We start from the raw sequence: 17815 nt of genomic DNA on the forward strand, positions 1-17815 counted from the left end.
TTAGAAAGGGAATGGCCAAATTATGGCTCTGAGGTTTGGAATGACAGTGATCCCTCCCTCTCACTACTGGTTTCATGCCTATACTACTGACATCCCAATAGTGATTTGCTCTCCAAGCCTTTTTGGCTTCGCTTTCGGGCACAGCAATTACGGAACAAAGGAAACTTCTCTAATGTTGAGTTCTAAAATAAATAAAATAATTGTACATCTGGCAAAGTCCTTTGAGGGGCTGGGGAGAGGAGGAAGGAGGAGAGTGGGTACATTTATTTTATTTCCCACAACTCTATATTTAACAGGATGAAAAAGTATTGTGGATAACCTTGCTTTCTTTGCATATTGAAGGTCAAGAGGAAAAGATACTGTCTTTGTATGATGTGTGACCTGAGGTACCTTTGGTTGAGATTGCCTTTCGAGTGGGGATCATTTCACCCTTTTGACTTGCATCTTAGTGCTTATCACCATGCCTGGGACATGCTTAATAAATACTTGTCAACCAATTGATGGCTTGTGTACTTCTCTGGAAACCCAAGGATAGTAACTAGGAAAGTTTGTGCTATTAAGGATTTTTCTTGAGCAAATTTCATAGAGCCTAAAAAGACATATCCCTCCAAAGGGTGATTCCTGAGACCAGATGTTTAGTTAAGAAAGGATTTGCAATCTTATTCTGGGCCCAAAGGACCCTTTCTCCTTTGGAAGAGCCCAAGGAATACTTCTCAGGTTAGGAATCAAATCTGGCAATCCCTAAATTTTCAAATGCCATATTAGGGAAATTGGTGTTGAGTTGAATTACAACAGATTTTGGTTACTAGAACTTCACAACTGGACTACTACTTTTTTTTCAGTCTTTTCACCACTATTATCTTACCAAATTCTCCCAACCACACTATGAAAACCTTAGAGAAGACACTTCAGTACAGTGAAAAGATCAATTAATTTGGATTCAGAAGCTCTAAATTCAAATTTGAGCTCTGTATTTAATACTTATGCAAATGGAGGCAGTGTAGTATTGTGAAAATAGTGCTGAGCTTGAAAATGGAAGACTCCATCCTAGCAGGTTCAAATCCAAGCTTTCACTCTTATTATTTGCCTCCGTGCCCCAATGGGCAGAGCAGAGCACTGGACATGGAGTTGGAAAATTCTGAGTTCAAAGTATCTCACACACTTATTGGCTGTGTGACCCTGAGGAAGTCATAATCTCTTTGGGATGCAGTCTCCTCATTGAGAAAATGAGGGGATTACAATTGATGATCTATTAAGGTCCCTTCCAGATGAGTCTATGACTTAATGCTTCAATGACAAGCCAGGCCATTAACCAATCAAAAAGTACTTATCAAGCGCCTAAAACTTCTTCCAACTCTGAATCTAGGATTCTATGGAACTATTCACTTTTCTGGGCCTCAGTTTCCTCATCTGAAAAATGAGGTAAACAAAGTTGTATGATTTCTTTTAGCTGGATTATGCCCATTTGAAAACTAGGAAAACTGAGATACAGCAGGGATAAGTGAATTGTCAGAGGATGAGAATCTCATTAGCAGTAGAGGTAAGATTAGAACCCACACCCCTTGATTCCCATTTCTGTGTTCTTTACCTTAGACTGTGCTGCCAAAATTTTCTAGGGCCAGGCCACTCCATCAGTGAACAGTTAAATCATCTTGTCTTATTTGTGCTGAAGGCACATGGAGGGACTTGCCACAGCTGGCTGGACCATCTGGAGTGAAGCAAGCATCCTACCAGTCCCTCTATGCAGATGGGCAGCAAGCTTTCTCCTTTCCAAAAAGCCATCCAACTGAAGTCTCTGTCCTTCTCCCCTGGCTATTGAATAAATGGAGCTTGTCATGTCCACAGACAGCTGCCCTCATATTGGGGCCCAAGTTCCAATTCCCATGCCTGATACTAAGAAAATCATGTTCTGAATGTTGTGAAGGCTGCAACCACTGATTCCATCGGTTGACTCTAGCAAAGGTAACACTTACTATTTGTTAGAGAAATTCTCATTTCAGTTTAAGCTACAGAAAGCTGCTTTCCATGGCTTCAGATCCCAGGAAATGGACCTTTCCTCCTCCTCCTGTTGTTGTTTTTAGCAATTATTTGGCCATTTCATTCCCCCAAATTCTGCAAGTTTATTAACACTCAGTTATTCCAAACAGAATGAAAAGTGCTGTGAAAAGCTGCAATATTTACATATATTAAAGTGGGAGCATATCAGAGTTAGCAGGGATTTTGGAGGTCTAGCCAACTCTGAACCCAAATACTGAATCTAGTCAACAGCATCTGATAAAATGGTCATCAAGTATCTGTGTGAGGATCTTCACTGATACAGAAAAGAAATTTTGATTTTAAATACAAGATTCAAGAAAAGCATGAAAGGGTAAACAGTAAAGAAAATCATTAGGGATTTATTAAAGTTGAACTGTTTACATTGCTATATGGAAAGATCATATTTGTAACTCATGAAACCTTTCTTATTATTAGGGTAGTAGGAGGGAATACGTACATACATATGTGTGTGTGTGTGTGTGTGTGTGTGTGTGTGTATATATATATATGGAAGGGTGAGTTGAATATGAAGGGATATCTAAAAAAGAAAATTAATGGGTAAGAGAGGAATGTACTGGGAGAAGGAGAAAGGGAAGGTAGAATGAGGTAAATTTTCTCACATAGACAAGAAAAAATTTTTACAGTGGAGGGGAAGTAGGGGGAGGTAAGAGGGAATGAGTGAATATTACTCTCATTGAATTTGACTTAAGGAGGAAATAACATACATACTCAATTGGGCATGGAAATCTATCCCTTAATGCAGAAGCTGCTAAATCTTGTGTTATCCTTGTTATGTTTCCACAATATTTGAATTGTTTCTTTCTGGCTGTTAGCAATATTTTCTCCTTGACCTAGGAACTCTGGAATTTGACTATAATATTCCTGGAAGTTTTTCTTTTGGGATCTCTTTTAGGAAGTGATTGGTGGATTCTATCACTTTCTATTTTACCTTCTGGTTCAAGAATGTCAGGGCAGTTTTCCTTAATAATTTCTCGAAAGATGATATTTAGGCTCTTTTTTTGATTGTGGCTTTCAGATATCCAATAATTTTTAAGTTATCTTTCCTGGATCTATTTTCCAGGTCAGTTGTTTTTTCCAATGAGATATTTCACATTGTCTTCTATTTTTTGGGGGGGTTTTGTTTTATTCTCTTGATCTCTCATAAAGTCATTAGCTTCCATTTGCTCCATTCTGATTTTTAAAGAATTATTTTCTTCAGTGAGCTTTTGGACCTTCTTTTCCATTTGGCCAATTTTGCTTTTTAAGGCATTCTTCTGTGTTCTGAGTGTTGCATCACTCTTATTTCTCTTTCCAATTTTTCCTTTGCTTCTTTTACTTTGCTTCCCAAAATCCTTTTTGAGCTCTTCCATGGCCTGGGACCAATTCATATTTTTCTTGGAGGCTTTCAATTTAGGAGCTTTGACTTTATTGTCTTCTTCTGGTTGTACATTTTGATCTTCTTTGTCACCAAAATAATACCTCTCTACCACCACTACAAGCTCCACCACCCCAGCACTCCTCCTCGCTCCAGGACCACTACCCAGGGTTGCTCCCCAGATCTAAGCAGGAGCAAAGCAAGAGAATCCTGCCTCAGAACCAATAAGAGAACCCTGCAATTCCCCTTTAATAAGCCACCCATTCCCCTAAATGTCTGTGGGCAAAGAGCTCCAGAAGCAGCCACTGCCCTGAGGCTGCACCAGGACTGGGGCTAGACCACGTTCCTTTCTAAACCAGGTCCAACAGACCTTTCCTACTAACTGTCTAAGTTGTCTGGTGTTTGTGGGTTGAAAAGTCTGGAAACCACTACAGATGCTAGCGATTCAGTCCCCTGAGGCCTGCTATAGGTTCGCTGAAAACTGCGCTGCCCATGCTGAACTGTGCTCCTCTCCCACCTAGCACAACAGACCTTTCCCATCAACCATCCAGGTTGTTTTGGGATGGAAATTTGTTTCACTCTGTCTTTTTGTTGGTTCTGCTGCTCTAGAATTTGTTTAGAGCCATTTTTACAGGTATGTGAAGGTGTTAGGGGACAGCTCAAGCAAGTCACTGCTTTTACTCTACCATCTGGGCTCAGCCATCCACTTTGATGATAACCACTCTTGCAAGGCAGGACACAGATGACATTCTAACAGAGGAGACTAAGAATGTAGAGAATGATGAAGATATAGCAGTGTCTCAGAAGCCAAGGAAGGAGAGATTTTTCAAAAGGAAGAAGTAGTTGATAATGTCAAAAATCTCAGAGAAGTCACAAAGAAAGAGGGACTGAAAACATAGCCCTGATTTTTTTTTTTGCAATTATGAGATCACTGGTAACTTCAGAGCAGTTTCAGTCAAGCGATGGGACTGAAAACCAAACACTCTAGTTCTATTAAAGCAACCTATGCTAGGTGGAGTAGTGGATAGAGTGTGAGCTCTGGAGTCAGGAAAACCTAAGTTCAAATCCAGCTTCACACGCTTAATAGCTTCCTCATCTGTAAAATGAATGGAAGGAAATATCAAACCACTACAGTATCCCTGACAGGAAAAACCCAAAAGGAATTATGAAGGGTTGGACACAACTGAAAAATGACAAAACAACAACAAAGATCGCACTAAGTCTTTTAGAAGCCACATCTCACGGGTAACCAACACTGAGCTTGTGGTTCATTATAACTCCTATTTTTTTTTTTAATATAAGAATTGCTTGAAAGCCATGTCCTTCTCACTTGTATTTGTGTGATTGATTTTTTTGAACCCAATGGCCAGATTTCACTTATGCTTTTATTATGCTTGCTTTGTTTAAATCAGAGGCCATTAAAGGGGAAAGTAAAAGAGGGACAGACAAAGCAACTAAGTAGATTTTAAAATGTTTTCTTTTTTTGGTGACATGTCAATTAGTTTATTCTAGAAAACAGTATTCTATTTTATCTGAGGGGGCTAAAATTATTTTATCTGAACCAGGAAGGAATGGTTAATGGGGCCACTTGGCGAAGTTTCTGAACATTTGCCTTATTCTGACTTCACTCCAATGGAAATGAATGAAACATCTGGTTGCCTTCAGGGATTTTACACAGATGGTATATTTCCTTGCCCAGCTTGGACAATAAGAAACAAAAAGAACTATCCCTATAGTTCAGCTGAATCAGGTTGACTAGATATGTACTACAGTAACCAGTGAATGTAAAGTAACTCAGGAAGCAACCTTGGAGAAAAACATGAACCCATCATTTCATGTTAAAGGTGTATGTGGCTATACTATATATACACATAGAACAATATTTAATCTCTACACCCACAAAAGAATGGGACTACAAATATTCTCTTATATATACCCTTTAGGATATATATTGCTTTTTTTTTTTACATACTCCTCTTCAAGGCACCCTCTGGAAGGGAGGGCACGATGAGAACTGTGATTTGGACCCAGAACTAATGATAGCTAAAGGTAGGGCCACAGAGTTATAAAATAATATAGAGAGTTTAACACTATTTGACCTAGAAAGAATCTTTGAAATTATCTACTCTAATCCCATAATTTTTGCATGAATATAGCATTTCAGAGTTGAAAGGTACTTCAGTGGACATTAAAGCAATTCTTATCTAAGAAAGAATTCCTTCTTCTGTAGATGGCTATGTTGTGATTCAACCTGCACCTGAAGAAATCCAGGTTGAAGGAGGACCTGCCACTTCTGGAGGTAGCCCATTCTTCTTTTGTATCACTCTAAATGTTAGGAAGGTTTTCTTACAAATTTGCTTCTTTTCAATTGCCACTCATTGCTTCTTGTGCTCACCTTAAAGGACGGATCTAGTTTAATTTGTCTTCCAGGTGAAGCGTGTTTTAAATACTGAAAGACACCCAGTATGTCCCCTCTAAATCTCTTCTCCAGGCTAACTGCTCCCTGCTCCTTAAATCAGTCTTTCTCTAGACCCTTTTCCATCCTAGCTGTCATACTCTAGGCAATAAAGATTATTCATTTCCTTCCTAAAATGTGCCACTTAGACCCACACATGACACTCCAGATGTGATTTGACTCTCACTTCCTTAGTCCTAGAAACAGGGCCTCTCTCAACCTAGCATGAGAAAATACAGATAAGACAATGAAAGCCCACCTAGCAAAGTAAATTGTACAAGGTCACAAAATGCATGACATAGTGTGGAAACATCACTGGATTTGGAATCTGGATCAAGTCAGGACTTTGCTACATTCTTTAGAAATATTAACTCCTCTTTCTACCATACAGCTTTCTCATCCGTTTAAGTAACGGGGTTGGACTATATCAGGGATTCTTAACGTAGAGTCAGTGAATTTGTTTGTATTTAAATATTTTGATAACCGTATTTCAATTTAATCAATTATTTGTAATCCTATGTATTTTATTTTATGCATTTAAAAACATTGTTCTGAGGAAAAGGATCTAGAGATTAAGAACTCCTGCACTATATGAATATTAGTATCTCTCCCAACTCTAACATTTTATGATCCTATTTTGCTAGCTATGACCTTCCATAGTTATTACCCAATAGAGTCAGGATTTAAGGTCCACTTTTTAAAAGGGAAAGTGGAGAGAGCACTAATCTAGGAAGTGAAGGAGAGACAAGAAAGGGGTGCGAGCCCATTAAAAGTTACTGTTATTGTTGATAATATCCAAGATGAACAACCATTGGCAAAGAGATGTGAGGTGAAGGGAAGAAAAGGGATTAGAAGTAGTTACAGTATACAGGATTTTCAGTTAAGAGGTCAACCACTGATAGTTGATACTGGGTAACTCTTTGTAATTATCTCTTCCCCATGCAGACTGGAATTAGGGACCAGCTTCTAGTTATAATAGAAAGGTATTATAAAGGCCTAAGTATCTGGAACAACTCATCTCTAGTACATCCCAGCAGGGCTTTTGTTAATCTGCAAATTTCCCTGCTCCCTTTCTGCAAACTGCTGTATCTGGATGTGTTTCCCTGGGATACCACGTGTGGTTGAATTACTCCCCGCCCTCCTCCCCCAAACCCCAACCTGACTGCTTTCCCCACTGATGAGGTGCAGTCTGAGGCAGGCAATTTGCAATTGTAAATAATTTACACTTGACAAAAATAACCAGGGTCTCAGCAGAAAATAAACGATCTTGGAGTTTTCAGCCTCTATCTTTGGCTGCAGGGAATATGTTTTATGTATTCTCCTTAGTAGTCATTTAAAAATGTCAGCATTTAAAATCCTTTTGATTGAAGCTTCAATCCTTTCCACTCTAATCCACGAGGAAGATCGTTGCTTTAATTATACTCAACATCTAGCATAATGCCAGCTGAAGTAGGGGTTTTGTTGTATTGAACACAACAGCAACAAGAGCCCTGTATATGCAGAGATATATATATATATATACATATATATGCAGAGATATACACATATATATATTTTTTCCCAAAATGAAAGAATTTGTAAGCTAAAACTGTAGCTCCTTGTTACACCAAAGTAAATTTTGGTGTCATGGTTTCTAGAAGTGAATACAATCTCCCTATGTGGTGTAATTACATCTTAGCTTTCAGCAGAAGAATAGTTTATGGCTAAAATGCTATTAATTGCAAGCCGTTTTGTTCCACAGGAAGTTGTTCATTGATAACTACCCAATTAGGGTTATTTTGCAATTAGTCTATTCACAGTAAATTTATTGCAACAGGAGGAGTCTGTGGAGCAGCAAATTAAAGAGTTGTTGGGTCTGCATATGCAAGGACTCTCAAATGCCAATCTTATTATACAGTTTATAGCTCTCTGGAGAATTCTGCCATGTTGATTAATAGGTCTTGAGATGAGTCCCAGGTGAACTACCTTGCCAGCGAACACCCAATAAGCTAGATCCCTGCAACTTTCATTCATGGGCCTGCACCTGTACACATGGCTGTAGAGATGTGTAGCTTGGAATAATGTGGTACCTGTAGCTGCATAGGATAGGAAGGCCAGAATACCTTTCCCACATGCAAACACTTCCTTTTACATTCACAGATCTAGAAAGGTCTAATCCCCAGTGACAACAAACCAGCAGAACTGTCCCTACAACTAAATACTGCTGAGCCTTAAAACATGAACTAAATCTCTATAAGCAGCTAATTTAAAACCCAAATTCCCTTTGGCTTTAAGTAGAAATATATGTTCCAGCAAAACAAAGTACATATACGTACAACTGGCCTTTGTGTAGGGGAAACATCATGAGACAAAAAATAGGAGAGTCCTTTGATTCCAAGAGAGGGCACTTTATCATGCCCTACCATGCGATAGGAAGAAAAACTGATCACCAAACCTTTCCCACCAAACAGAAATCTGCAATACCAGGAAGTGCTTTTCCATTGATAAGTGAACATGTTCTCTTTCATGACTAAAGATCATTCTACTGGATTACCATTAGTGGTGTGTAAATTTTGAGTTGGTTTCCTCAATAGTGAGAATAGATTTGCCCTGAGCCATCCATATACCCCTTCACCCTTCACTTGTTCTTCTGTTGTTGCTATTCAGTTTTGTTCATTGTGTCCAATTCTTCATGACCCCATTTTGGATTTTCTTGGCAAAGAAACTGGAGTGGTTTGCAATTTCCTTCTCCAGGTCATTTTTTTTTAAACAGATGAGGAACTGAGGCAAACAGGGTTAAGTGACTTGCCCAAGATCACACAGCTAGTAAATGTCTGAGATTTGAAATTAGGAAGAAGTCTTCTTGACTTCCTAATGTCAGGCTTAGCACTCTATCCACTGTGATATCTGGCTGCTTTGACTTGTTCTACCTATGACCAATGACAAAAGGGTCAACTGAGTCAAGGGGGTGCAACCTGTGGGCTTTGGGACAAAATGAACTATCCCATTTGGGGCTAAAGACCATGGTGTTTGCCTCACTAGCACAGTGCTCTCACTAATTCAGGTAAGCAACTTCAAGAGTTAATGATTCAGAAGTACCACATTAAAAGTGATGCTTCTTCTATAGCACTAAAGTCATTTGAAGCATGTCACTTCCAATTTAGGAATCAAGAAATAAGTGACTAAGTTTCACTAAACCTTAGTCTTTGTCTGCTCAGGAGAACACAAGGAAAATACTTGGTTAGATCAGAAATTCAGCTATCTAGAGGAAAACAGAAACAAACAAAATCCAGTTTTCTAGTTGGCTTATTTCCTGAAATCCAGTGGTCTGCCTGGCACTCTCTTTGTTGGGCATTTAGCCTGTCTACATTCATTGCATAATTTTTATCTCTGACTCTACTTACATACATATAGTCACCTCTATCCACATGTGAAGCTGCCTAGAATCTTTCCAGGGAGTTCATTAGTGTTTTCAGGGATTCTAGGTCCATGTTTCAAATGACTTATCAGCCTAGACTGGGGATACTTTGCTGTTAGCTTATTCCTTCACTTAGGAAGAACTGTAATATATGACCATGGAACTTTCCTACTCAATAAACTCCACTGGTTCCTTATTACCTCTAAGAGCAAACATAAACTCTTCTGTGTGGAATTTAAAGTCCTTTACAACATGGTCTCAAACTACTTTTCCTCTTGACAAACTCTACAATTCAGCTAAATTGGCCTTCTTATTGTTCCTTACATATATTATCCCATCTCCAGTCTCTGTATCTTTATATAGGCCATCCTTCCTCCTTGCCTGGAGTGCCTTCACTCCTCATCCCTGCCACTGAAAATACCTGATTTCCTTTAAATCTTAGCTCAACCACCACTATACATGTAGCCTTTTCTGATTCCCCTAATTTTTAGTGCCTCCCACATGATCACAAAATTATCTTTTATATATTTTGAATTTTTGTACATATGTATATGCTATATACTCTCACAGAATGTAAACTTTTTGGGGGGGGGATTCACAGAGGAGCTCAGATTTTAATCGAGAAGACAATAAGCAAGCAATAATGTACACATACAATATATTCATAGTAAAAGATTTCCAGATGTGATGCAACCTCTTTCTTATCTTAATAATGTTATTTTCCCAAAATTACATGTTAAAACAATTTTAACAGTTTTTTTATTTTAAGTTTCAAATTTTATCCCTCCCTCCCATCCCTCCCTTCCACTTCCATGTAAAACATTTCCACAATAGTCATTTTGTATGAGAAGAGGAGAAAGACAGACAGAGACAGAGAGAAAAGAAAGAAAACAAGAAAGAAAAAAGAAAGAAAGGAAAGAAAGAGAGAAAATTAACATGTTTCAGTCTGTATTCGGACAGTTCTGATAATATCAGTTCTTTCTCTGAAGGCAGACAACATGCTTCATCATGAGTCCTTTGGGACTTTCTTAGATCATTGTATTGCTTAGAATAGCTAAGTCATTCATACTTCTTTATCATGTAGCATTGTTGTTACTGGGTACAATGTTCTCCTCGTTTTGGTCACTTCATTTTGCATCAGTTCATTTATGTTTTTCTAGGTTATTTTGAAATCTGCCTTCTCATCATTTCTTTTTTTAAATTTTTTTTTAATTTTTAATTTTTATATTAATTTATTTTGATTTATCAATAATCACTTTCATATGCTTTTGAGTTTAAAATTTTTCTCCTCCTTCCTCCCCACCACCCTCCCCAAGCTGGTGCACAATCTGATATAGGCTATACATTTACATTCATATTAAGCATATTTTCACATTAGTGATGTTGTAAGTAAAAATTAAAACCAATAGGAGGAACCATCAGAAAGAGGAAATAAAACTCAACAGAAGAGAAAAAAAATAGCAATTCAACTTCCAAAGTTCTTTCTTTGGATGTGGATACCATTTTCTATCACAAGGCCTCTGGACATGTCTTAAATCCTTGTATTGACGGGAAGGGTTAAGTTTATCAATATTAGTCATCGCATAACGTGGCTATTATTGTGTACAACATTCTCTTGGTTCTGCTCACTTCACTCAGCATCAGACCATACAAGTCTTTCCAGGTTTTTCTGAAGTCAGCCTGTTCATCATTTCTTATAGCACAATAGTATTCCATCACATTTATATACCACAACTTGTCCAGCCATTCCCCAATTGATGGGCATCCTCTCAATTTCCAATTCTTTGCCACCACAAAAAGAGCTGCTATGAATATTTTTGTACATATGGATCCTTTTCCCATTTGTATGATCTCTTTGGGATATAGCCCTAGAAGTGCTATTGCTGGGTCAAAGCAGAATGTAAACTCTTTGAGGGCAGGGATTTTTCAAATTTGTTTTTGTATTCCCAACAACTAGTAGAGTGTCTGGCACATAGAAGTGTCTCAATAAAGGATTGTTAATTGATTGATTGATAATATTAACACTTTCATTCACCTTACATCAGTGGTGGTGGATTGGTCAATCAGCATCATTCCAGTTATTAAAACCATCCAATAATGCTGGTGGAAGGAGTAAGAGGCTGTGGTCTCACCTTATAGTAAGACTTTTTATGTGTCTTATTATGTTTCTATGGTCCCATAAATACAAAATTCCTACACATAGGCACTATAAATACTGTGTCAATAAGCACTGCTTCACACACCATAAGATTAAGATATAATGAGAAATTTGAGTCTGTGTTCTTAAAGAGTTTACAATATTAAATACTGTACTAATATGAAATTAAATATTAAAAATTCTGGTATTAAATATCCTGGTAATAGGAATGTCATATTATACTGACTGTTCTTTTTTTTTCCCTAAGTGCCTAGCTAGCACAGAAGTTGGCAGTCGGGAAATTCTTGTGTCATGAATGAATGAATGAGTCAACCTGAAATTGAAGCCTCAACATGTTTACAGGATTCTTACAGCTCAAATGCAAAATTCTGAGGTGTTATGTTAACTTATTTCGCAAACAATTTGAACCCAAAGCACTAAAGTGAGCATCATGAGCACTGGCTGCCCAACAGTAAAAAAAAAAAAAAAATGACATTAGGAATGAAAGAGGAAATCATTATGATTCAGAGAAAACATCTCCCTTTGGCCAAAACCTATACTACCCTATGACTTACCTTCAAGGGGACAGAAGCGGGTCACTTTCTCTGGCATTAGCTTCCCCACCTTGTGTTGGCAATATATCTCGGCAATTTCCTGGCGACATTGTTTGGATTTAGACCGGGACAGAGCTGAGATGGCCTCCTTGCCAGAGATGTCACACCTTGGCATCTGGTCATATTTGAGTTCAGGGGAGCTGGCCCCATTCTTCCTGGTATGGGGTTGCTTGGAGGACTTAGGGCTTGCCTTCGTGGTACTACTGTTCTGGGCAGCTTGATTGCTATACTGCAAGGCTTCATTAGAGCCTTTTCCCAGGAGTGAATTCTCCTTTACTTTTTCCTCCTGCTCTAGTTTCTTCTTCAAATGTTCCTTCTGCTTACTGAGTGACTTCCTTCCCAGGTCTGGCTGGTGCTTCTGCCTCTGAGTCCTTGGGGCAAAGTTACTGTTATCGATATTTTCAAAGTCTTTTGGCACGGAGTTTTCATTATTGCTATCTGTCCTCATTTTCTCCTTGGGACGGTGAGAAAAATATCCATCCTATAAAGAGTGGAAAACAAAATAGAAGTATTAACTGAAGTGCATGATTAACATGACAGGTTATATGGGATGGTAAAAAGAGCATAGGACTGAGTAGATGGAAGATAGAATTTTAGTTCAGACTTCGCTATTAACTACCTTTGTGACCTTGGTAGGGTTACTCAGACACTATGGACTTCAGATCCTCCAAATGTAAAAGGAAGGGGCAGCTAGGTAGTGCAGTGTATAAAACACCAGCCCTGAAGTCAGGAGGACCCAAGTTCAAATCCAGCCTCAAACCAAACACTTGACACTTACTAGCTGTGTGACCCTGGGCAAGTCACTTAACCCCAATTGCCTTAAAAAAAAAGTACCAAATGTAACTTCATTCATTCATTCATTACCACACCACAGCATTCCTTGCCATCTTGGCACATTAAATGTTTAGACTAGTAATAAAAAAGGGTTTGGAGGTAAAAGGGACTTCAGACCAACAACCCAAGCCTTGGGATTAAAGTCAATGAACATTTATTAAGCACTTCCTAGGTGCCAGGCAAGGTGCTAAGCACTAGTAAGTAGAATCACCATCCCTGTGTGTAAGCAGTTTCCATTCTAATGGGGGAAGATAACACATAAAAAGAAGCAGAAAAGGAGAAGGGGCAAAGAAATGGGCAGGATAGAAGGCAAAGGAGGTCCATAGTGTAGCCTGGAGAGATTCTTCTGCCTCTTCTTTCCTTCCTCCACTCTTCATTCTTTGCTTCCCTGGGACTCATGGCAGAGGAGGCAACTTTTTCATTCTGAGGGATAGAGTTGCAATTGAGATCTTTTTGATGCCAAGTTGGGAAGTGCTGGCAGTAACTAAATCTGAAGCTTAGCAATACAGGAAGGGGTTTCATGGTATACCCTCTGAAAATCATTAGACTAGATAGTCTACAAGGACCCTCTGAGATACATGTTTATCTCAATTAGACCATTTTGAACAGAAGGGCTACAACCTATCATTCAAACCACAGGTTCAAGTTGCATCATAAAATACTAACTGTTGATCTGAGTCAGCAGAAATGTGATTCCAAAAAGTAATTGCATATTATACATAACATATATGCATGTATTATGTATCATTACTTTTATGAAACATATACACATATACCATCTATCAAAAAACAGGCTTTACCATTGGTAGGGAAACTTGGAGCAATGAAAAGAATGTTGGATGTGAAGTAAGAGGTCTTCAGTTTGAAATATACTTGCTACCTGCATGATCTTAGATGAGTCCCAGAGGAGCCTTGCCCTAGAGAAAATAACATAGATTCTCTAAACTTCACTTTCTTCATCTGAAAAACGAGGCAGTTGGATCACTGACAAGGGAGAGAGGCAATGACAAAAGATGAAATAAAGAACATCAATTATATGAAACTAAAAAGCTTTTACACTGGCAAAATCAACACTATCAGAATAAGAAAGTCAATTAGGAAATAATCTTCTCATCAAATATCTTGGATAAGGGTCTTATATTCAAGATATGTAGGGAACTAACACCAATGCATGTGACCAAAAGCATTTCCCAATGGATAATAGAGCAAAGCATAAGAATAAACAGTTCTCAAAAGAATTGTAAAATATTACACTATACAAAAGATCATGCCAAATTACTAGAAAAAGAAAAATTCAAATCAAAACAACTTTCATGCCCTACAAATTGGCAAAGAGGATGAAAGAAGGGAATAATCAATTTTGGAGGGGTGGTATTAAGACACCAATACACTGGTGTAAAGATGGCACTATGAATTGACCCAAATATTGTTGTTATTCATTTGTTTCAGTTGTGTCCAATTCTTCATGACTCCATTTGGGTTTTCCTGGCAGAGATACCTTCAATGCTTTGCCATTTCCTTCTCCAGCTCATTTTACACATGAACAAACTGAGGCAAGGTTAACTAACTTGTCTAGGGTCACACAACTAGTAAGTGTATGAGGCTAGATTTGAATTCAGGTCTGCCTGACTCCAGGTCCAGCACTCTATCTACCATACCAAAAGCAATTTGAAATTATGGTGAGGTGAAATAAAATGTTCTTTGATCCAGAGATACCACAAGTAGACATATACCCCCAAAAGATAAAAACAAAAAGAAAATATAAAGAAAAGTGTTTCAAACTACAACAAATTTATAGCAAGGAAAGGGAATAAGCATTTATATAGTACTTACTATGTGCCAGACACTATGCTATGCTCACAACACCTCTTCCAAATAGGTGTTATTATTTTCCTCATTTTACAGTTGAAAGTCAAACAGAGATTAAGTGACTTGTCCAAGGTCACACAGCAGGTAAGTGTCTGAGGTTGGATTTGAACTCAGGTCTTCCTGACCCAAGCACTTCATGTGTGTGGGTATGTGCGTGTGCATGTGTGTGTAGGGGGTGGGAGGTTCTACCAGTTGTATCTGCTATATTTATAAAAGAAATCTTTTTAGTAGCAAAATGATTGGGAACAGCTAAACAAATTATGGTCCACAAATTTAATGGCATATTTTACTGCTCTATAAAAAACCATTTATATGAAAAATACAGAGAAGTCTGGGAAGATATATGAACATAAAAAAGAACCAGAAACATAATAGGCATAATGACTAGAAAGAACAGCAAAAATCAAAACTTAACAATATGTAATTATAATGACCAGTTTTGGCCTTGAAGAAAAAATATGAAAATTACACACACCCTTCTTTTCTTTTTGAAGAGATGGAGCATGAGTGGGAAGAATTCTGTTTTATCAGACTTGATTAGTATATTGGTTGATTTTGCTAAGCTACTTTTTTCCCCTTCTTTCTTTTTTATTCTTTAAGGAATGGCTCTCGGGGTGGGGAAGGGGTAAGGGATACACTGAGAATGCAATGCAAAAAGACATTCACAATTTTTTTTTAATTTTTAATGAAAGGATTAGTTGGACTAGATAGCCTCTAAGTTACCTACCAGCTAAGAGGAAGATATTCAATATGATTGCTTCAAATGCATTCAATCCACATGTTTTCCTTCTTCCTTTCATTACATTCCCATTTCTCAATCATGTAAGTCAAATCTATTCCTTCCTCCTCTTCCCTGTCCCCAGAAAATAATGTGAGTTGGTGAGAAAAATCCAAGGACCAAGGATAGGGCAGTCTACTATGTATTGCATTGCCGGGCTTGATGAAGTAGTTGGCAGGGTAGAAGCAGCTTCTGTGCCTGGGCATCATTTACACTGCCAATGCTGGGGGTTAGTACTGCTTCCAGAGCAGTGACTAAGTCCTGGGGGTGGTCATGGTCAGGGATCCAGGGATCCATACTTACCCATTCTTGATGCCAGGATATGAAAAGAACAGCCATAAAGAGCTATGACAGGCAGTGTGGTATAATAGAGCCCTGCTGAGGAGCCCATAAGCCCTGAGTTCAAATCTCATCTGTGACACATTGCTGGGATAACTCTGGGCAAATTAAACTTTCAATGCTTCTAAGCAACTCACTAAGACTAAGAAAGAACCCTGGCCTAGTGTGAACAGAAAGAACCACACATGATTTTCTCATAATACTCAGTTATGACTCCATTTGATTTTGTGGAAGGCTGAGGAGTATCATAGACCTAGCCTTAGTGGCCTCCTGAGGTTACAATAACAGATGCAGGAAGTTGCATGGGGTACTAGATAGGGCAATAGAGTTCAGTACAAATTCCATCTGGAGACTAACTGTTCAGCCCTGGTCTAGTTTTCTACCTCAGATGCCTCATCTGTAAAACAAGGAGCTATAAACAAATTCAGTGTCCTTTCCAATTCTATCCAGCTTCAAACCTTTAATTTTAGAAATAAAACTGCAACAATCACATGGAAAAGTAATAGGAGGCTGGTGAACCCAGAGTTAAGTGATTTCATGCAAAATGGGAACTGAGCCCATTTTCATTCTAATCAAATGCACAGTTCAGCAATAATGTCCTGATTTCCTCTTGAATATATTGTTACCTCATAGAACCTATTGCTGGGGTCATAACCCGAACATATACCTGTAGGATGAAAGGATGATACCTAGGAGAATTTTGATTACAGAAAAAATAAAAATTGCCTACATAATTTTGCCCCTGTTCCTACAGAAACTCATTTGAGCATAGCAATAATTACCAGAGAAGATGTCTAGGTTTTATTTTCTGACGGGTGTGTGTGTGTGTGTGTGCCACGCGCACACACACACACACACACACACACACACACACACACACACACCCCTCCCTCATTTTATAATGGACAATGGGTCAATCTTAGTTTCAGGAAGATTTAAGTTTAATTTCTACATTAGGTGCATGCTAGCTGTACGTGTCCATGTCCATGATTGTCCATGCTAACATGGGCAAATTACTATTTAACCTGTTAGCACCCAAGAAAAATCTTTAAGACTGTCACAAACAGGAAGTTCTCTATAAAAATGTAATCATAGGTCCATACTTCCTCCTCATACCCACAAACAAAATAAAACAAAGCAAAAACTTTTGACAGGACCCTGAGTCTATTCCTTCCTCCTCTTCTCCTGTCCCCAGAAAACAATGTAGGTTGGCCAGAAAAATCTAAGGACCAAGGACAGGGCAGTCTACTGTGTACTGCATTGTCAGGCTTGATGGCAGTAGCTGGTGAGGTAAAAGGAGCTTCTGTGCCTTGACACCACTTATACTGCCAATCCTGAGGAATGGCACTACTTACAAATCATTGACTAAGTCACTGAGCATGGTCAGAGTTAGGGATCCAGGGATCCAAACCTATCCATTCTTGAAGTAAGGATATAAAAAGACCTGTCTTAATAAAGAGCTACAACAGGAAGTGTGGTATAACAAAGCTTGCCTTGGAGCCCCAAAACCCTGGGTTTGAGTCCTATCTCTAACACATACTGACAGGATAACCCTAGGCAAATCACTTAAACTTTCAGTGCTTGAGGCAACTCACTAACATTAAGCTTCAGATAAAGGGAGACTGGTAAGGAATTTCTTCTCCTGGGCTTTCCTTATACCAATGAAATCACAAATCTAGTCTGTTTCCTTATATAGAGCTATAAAAAGACTAATCCCCAATATTGAGCCCTACACACAATATTTCTGTGCTCCTCTGTAGAAAAAGCACTGACCATGGATTAAAAGGAGCTGGGTTCAAACAATACTTCTGACATTTACCACTTGTGTGACCTTAGGCATTCAACAAGTATTTATTGAATACCTACAAGATGCCAGGCACTATGCTAGGTGCTGGAGATACAAGTACAATAAATCCCTACTTAGAAAGAGCTTACAAGTCATTTAACCTCCATAAGCCTCAGATTCCTCACCTATAAAAT

At 38.5% G+C, this 17815-nt stretch overlaps 1 protein-coding gene across 1 annotated transcript in view; it reads right to left on the minus strand.

Annotated features, from left to right (window-relative positions):
* XYLT1 (xylosyltransferase 1) overlaps nucleotides 1–17815 on the minus strand; it is a 326870-nt gene that overhangs the window by 189343 nt on the left and 119712 nt on the right. Inside the window, exon 2 of the mRNA XM_027839087.1 lies at nucleotides 11977–12496. Coding sequence (XP_027694888.1) covers nucleotides 11977–12463 — 487 coding nt within the window. The 5' untranslated portion in view covers nucleotides 12464–12496. The remainder of the gene's footprint in view (nucleotides 1–11976; nucleotides 12497–17815) is intronic.

Source organism: Vombatus ursinus, unplaced genomic scaffold (genome assembly GCF_900497805.2).
Source record: "Vombatus ursinus unplaced genomic scaffold, bare-nosed wombat genome assembly UNPS02014832.1, whole genome shotgun sequence".
NCBI lineage: Eukaryota > Metazoa > Chordata > Mammalia > Diprotodontia > Vombatidae > Vombatus > Vombatus ursinus.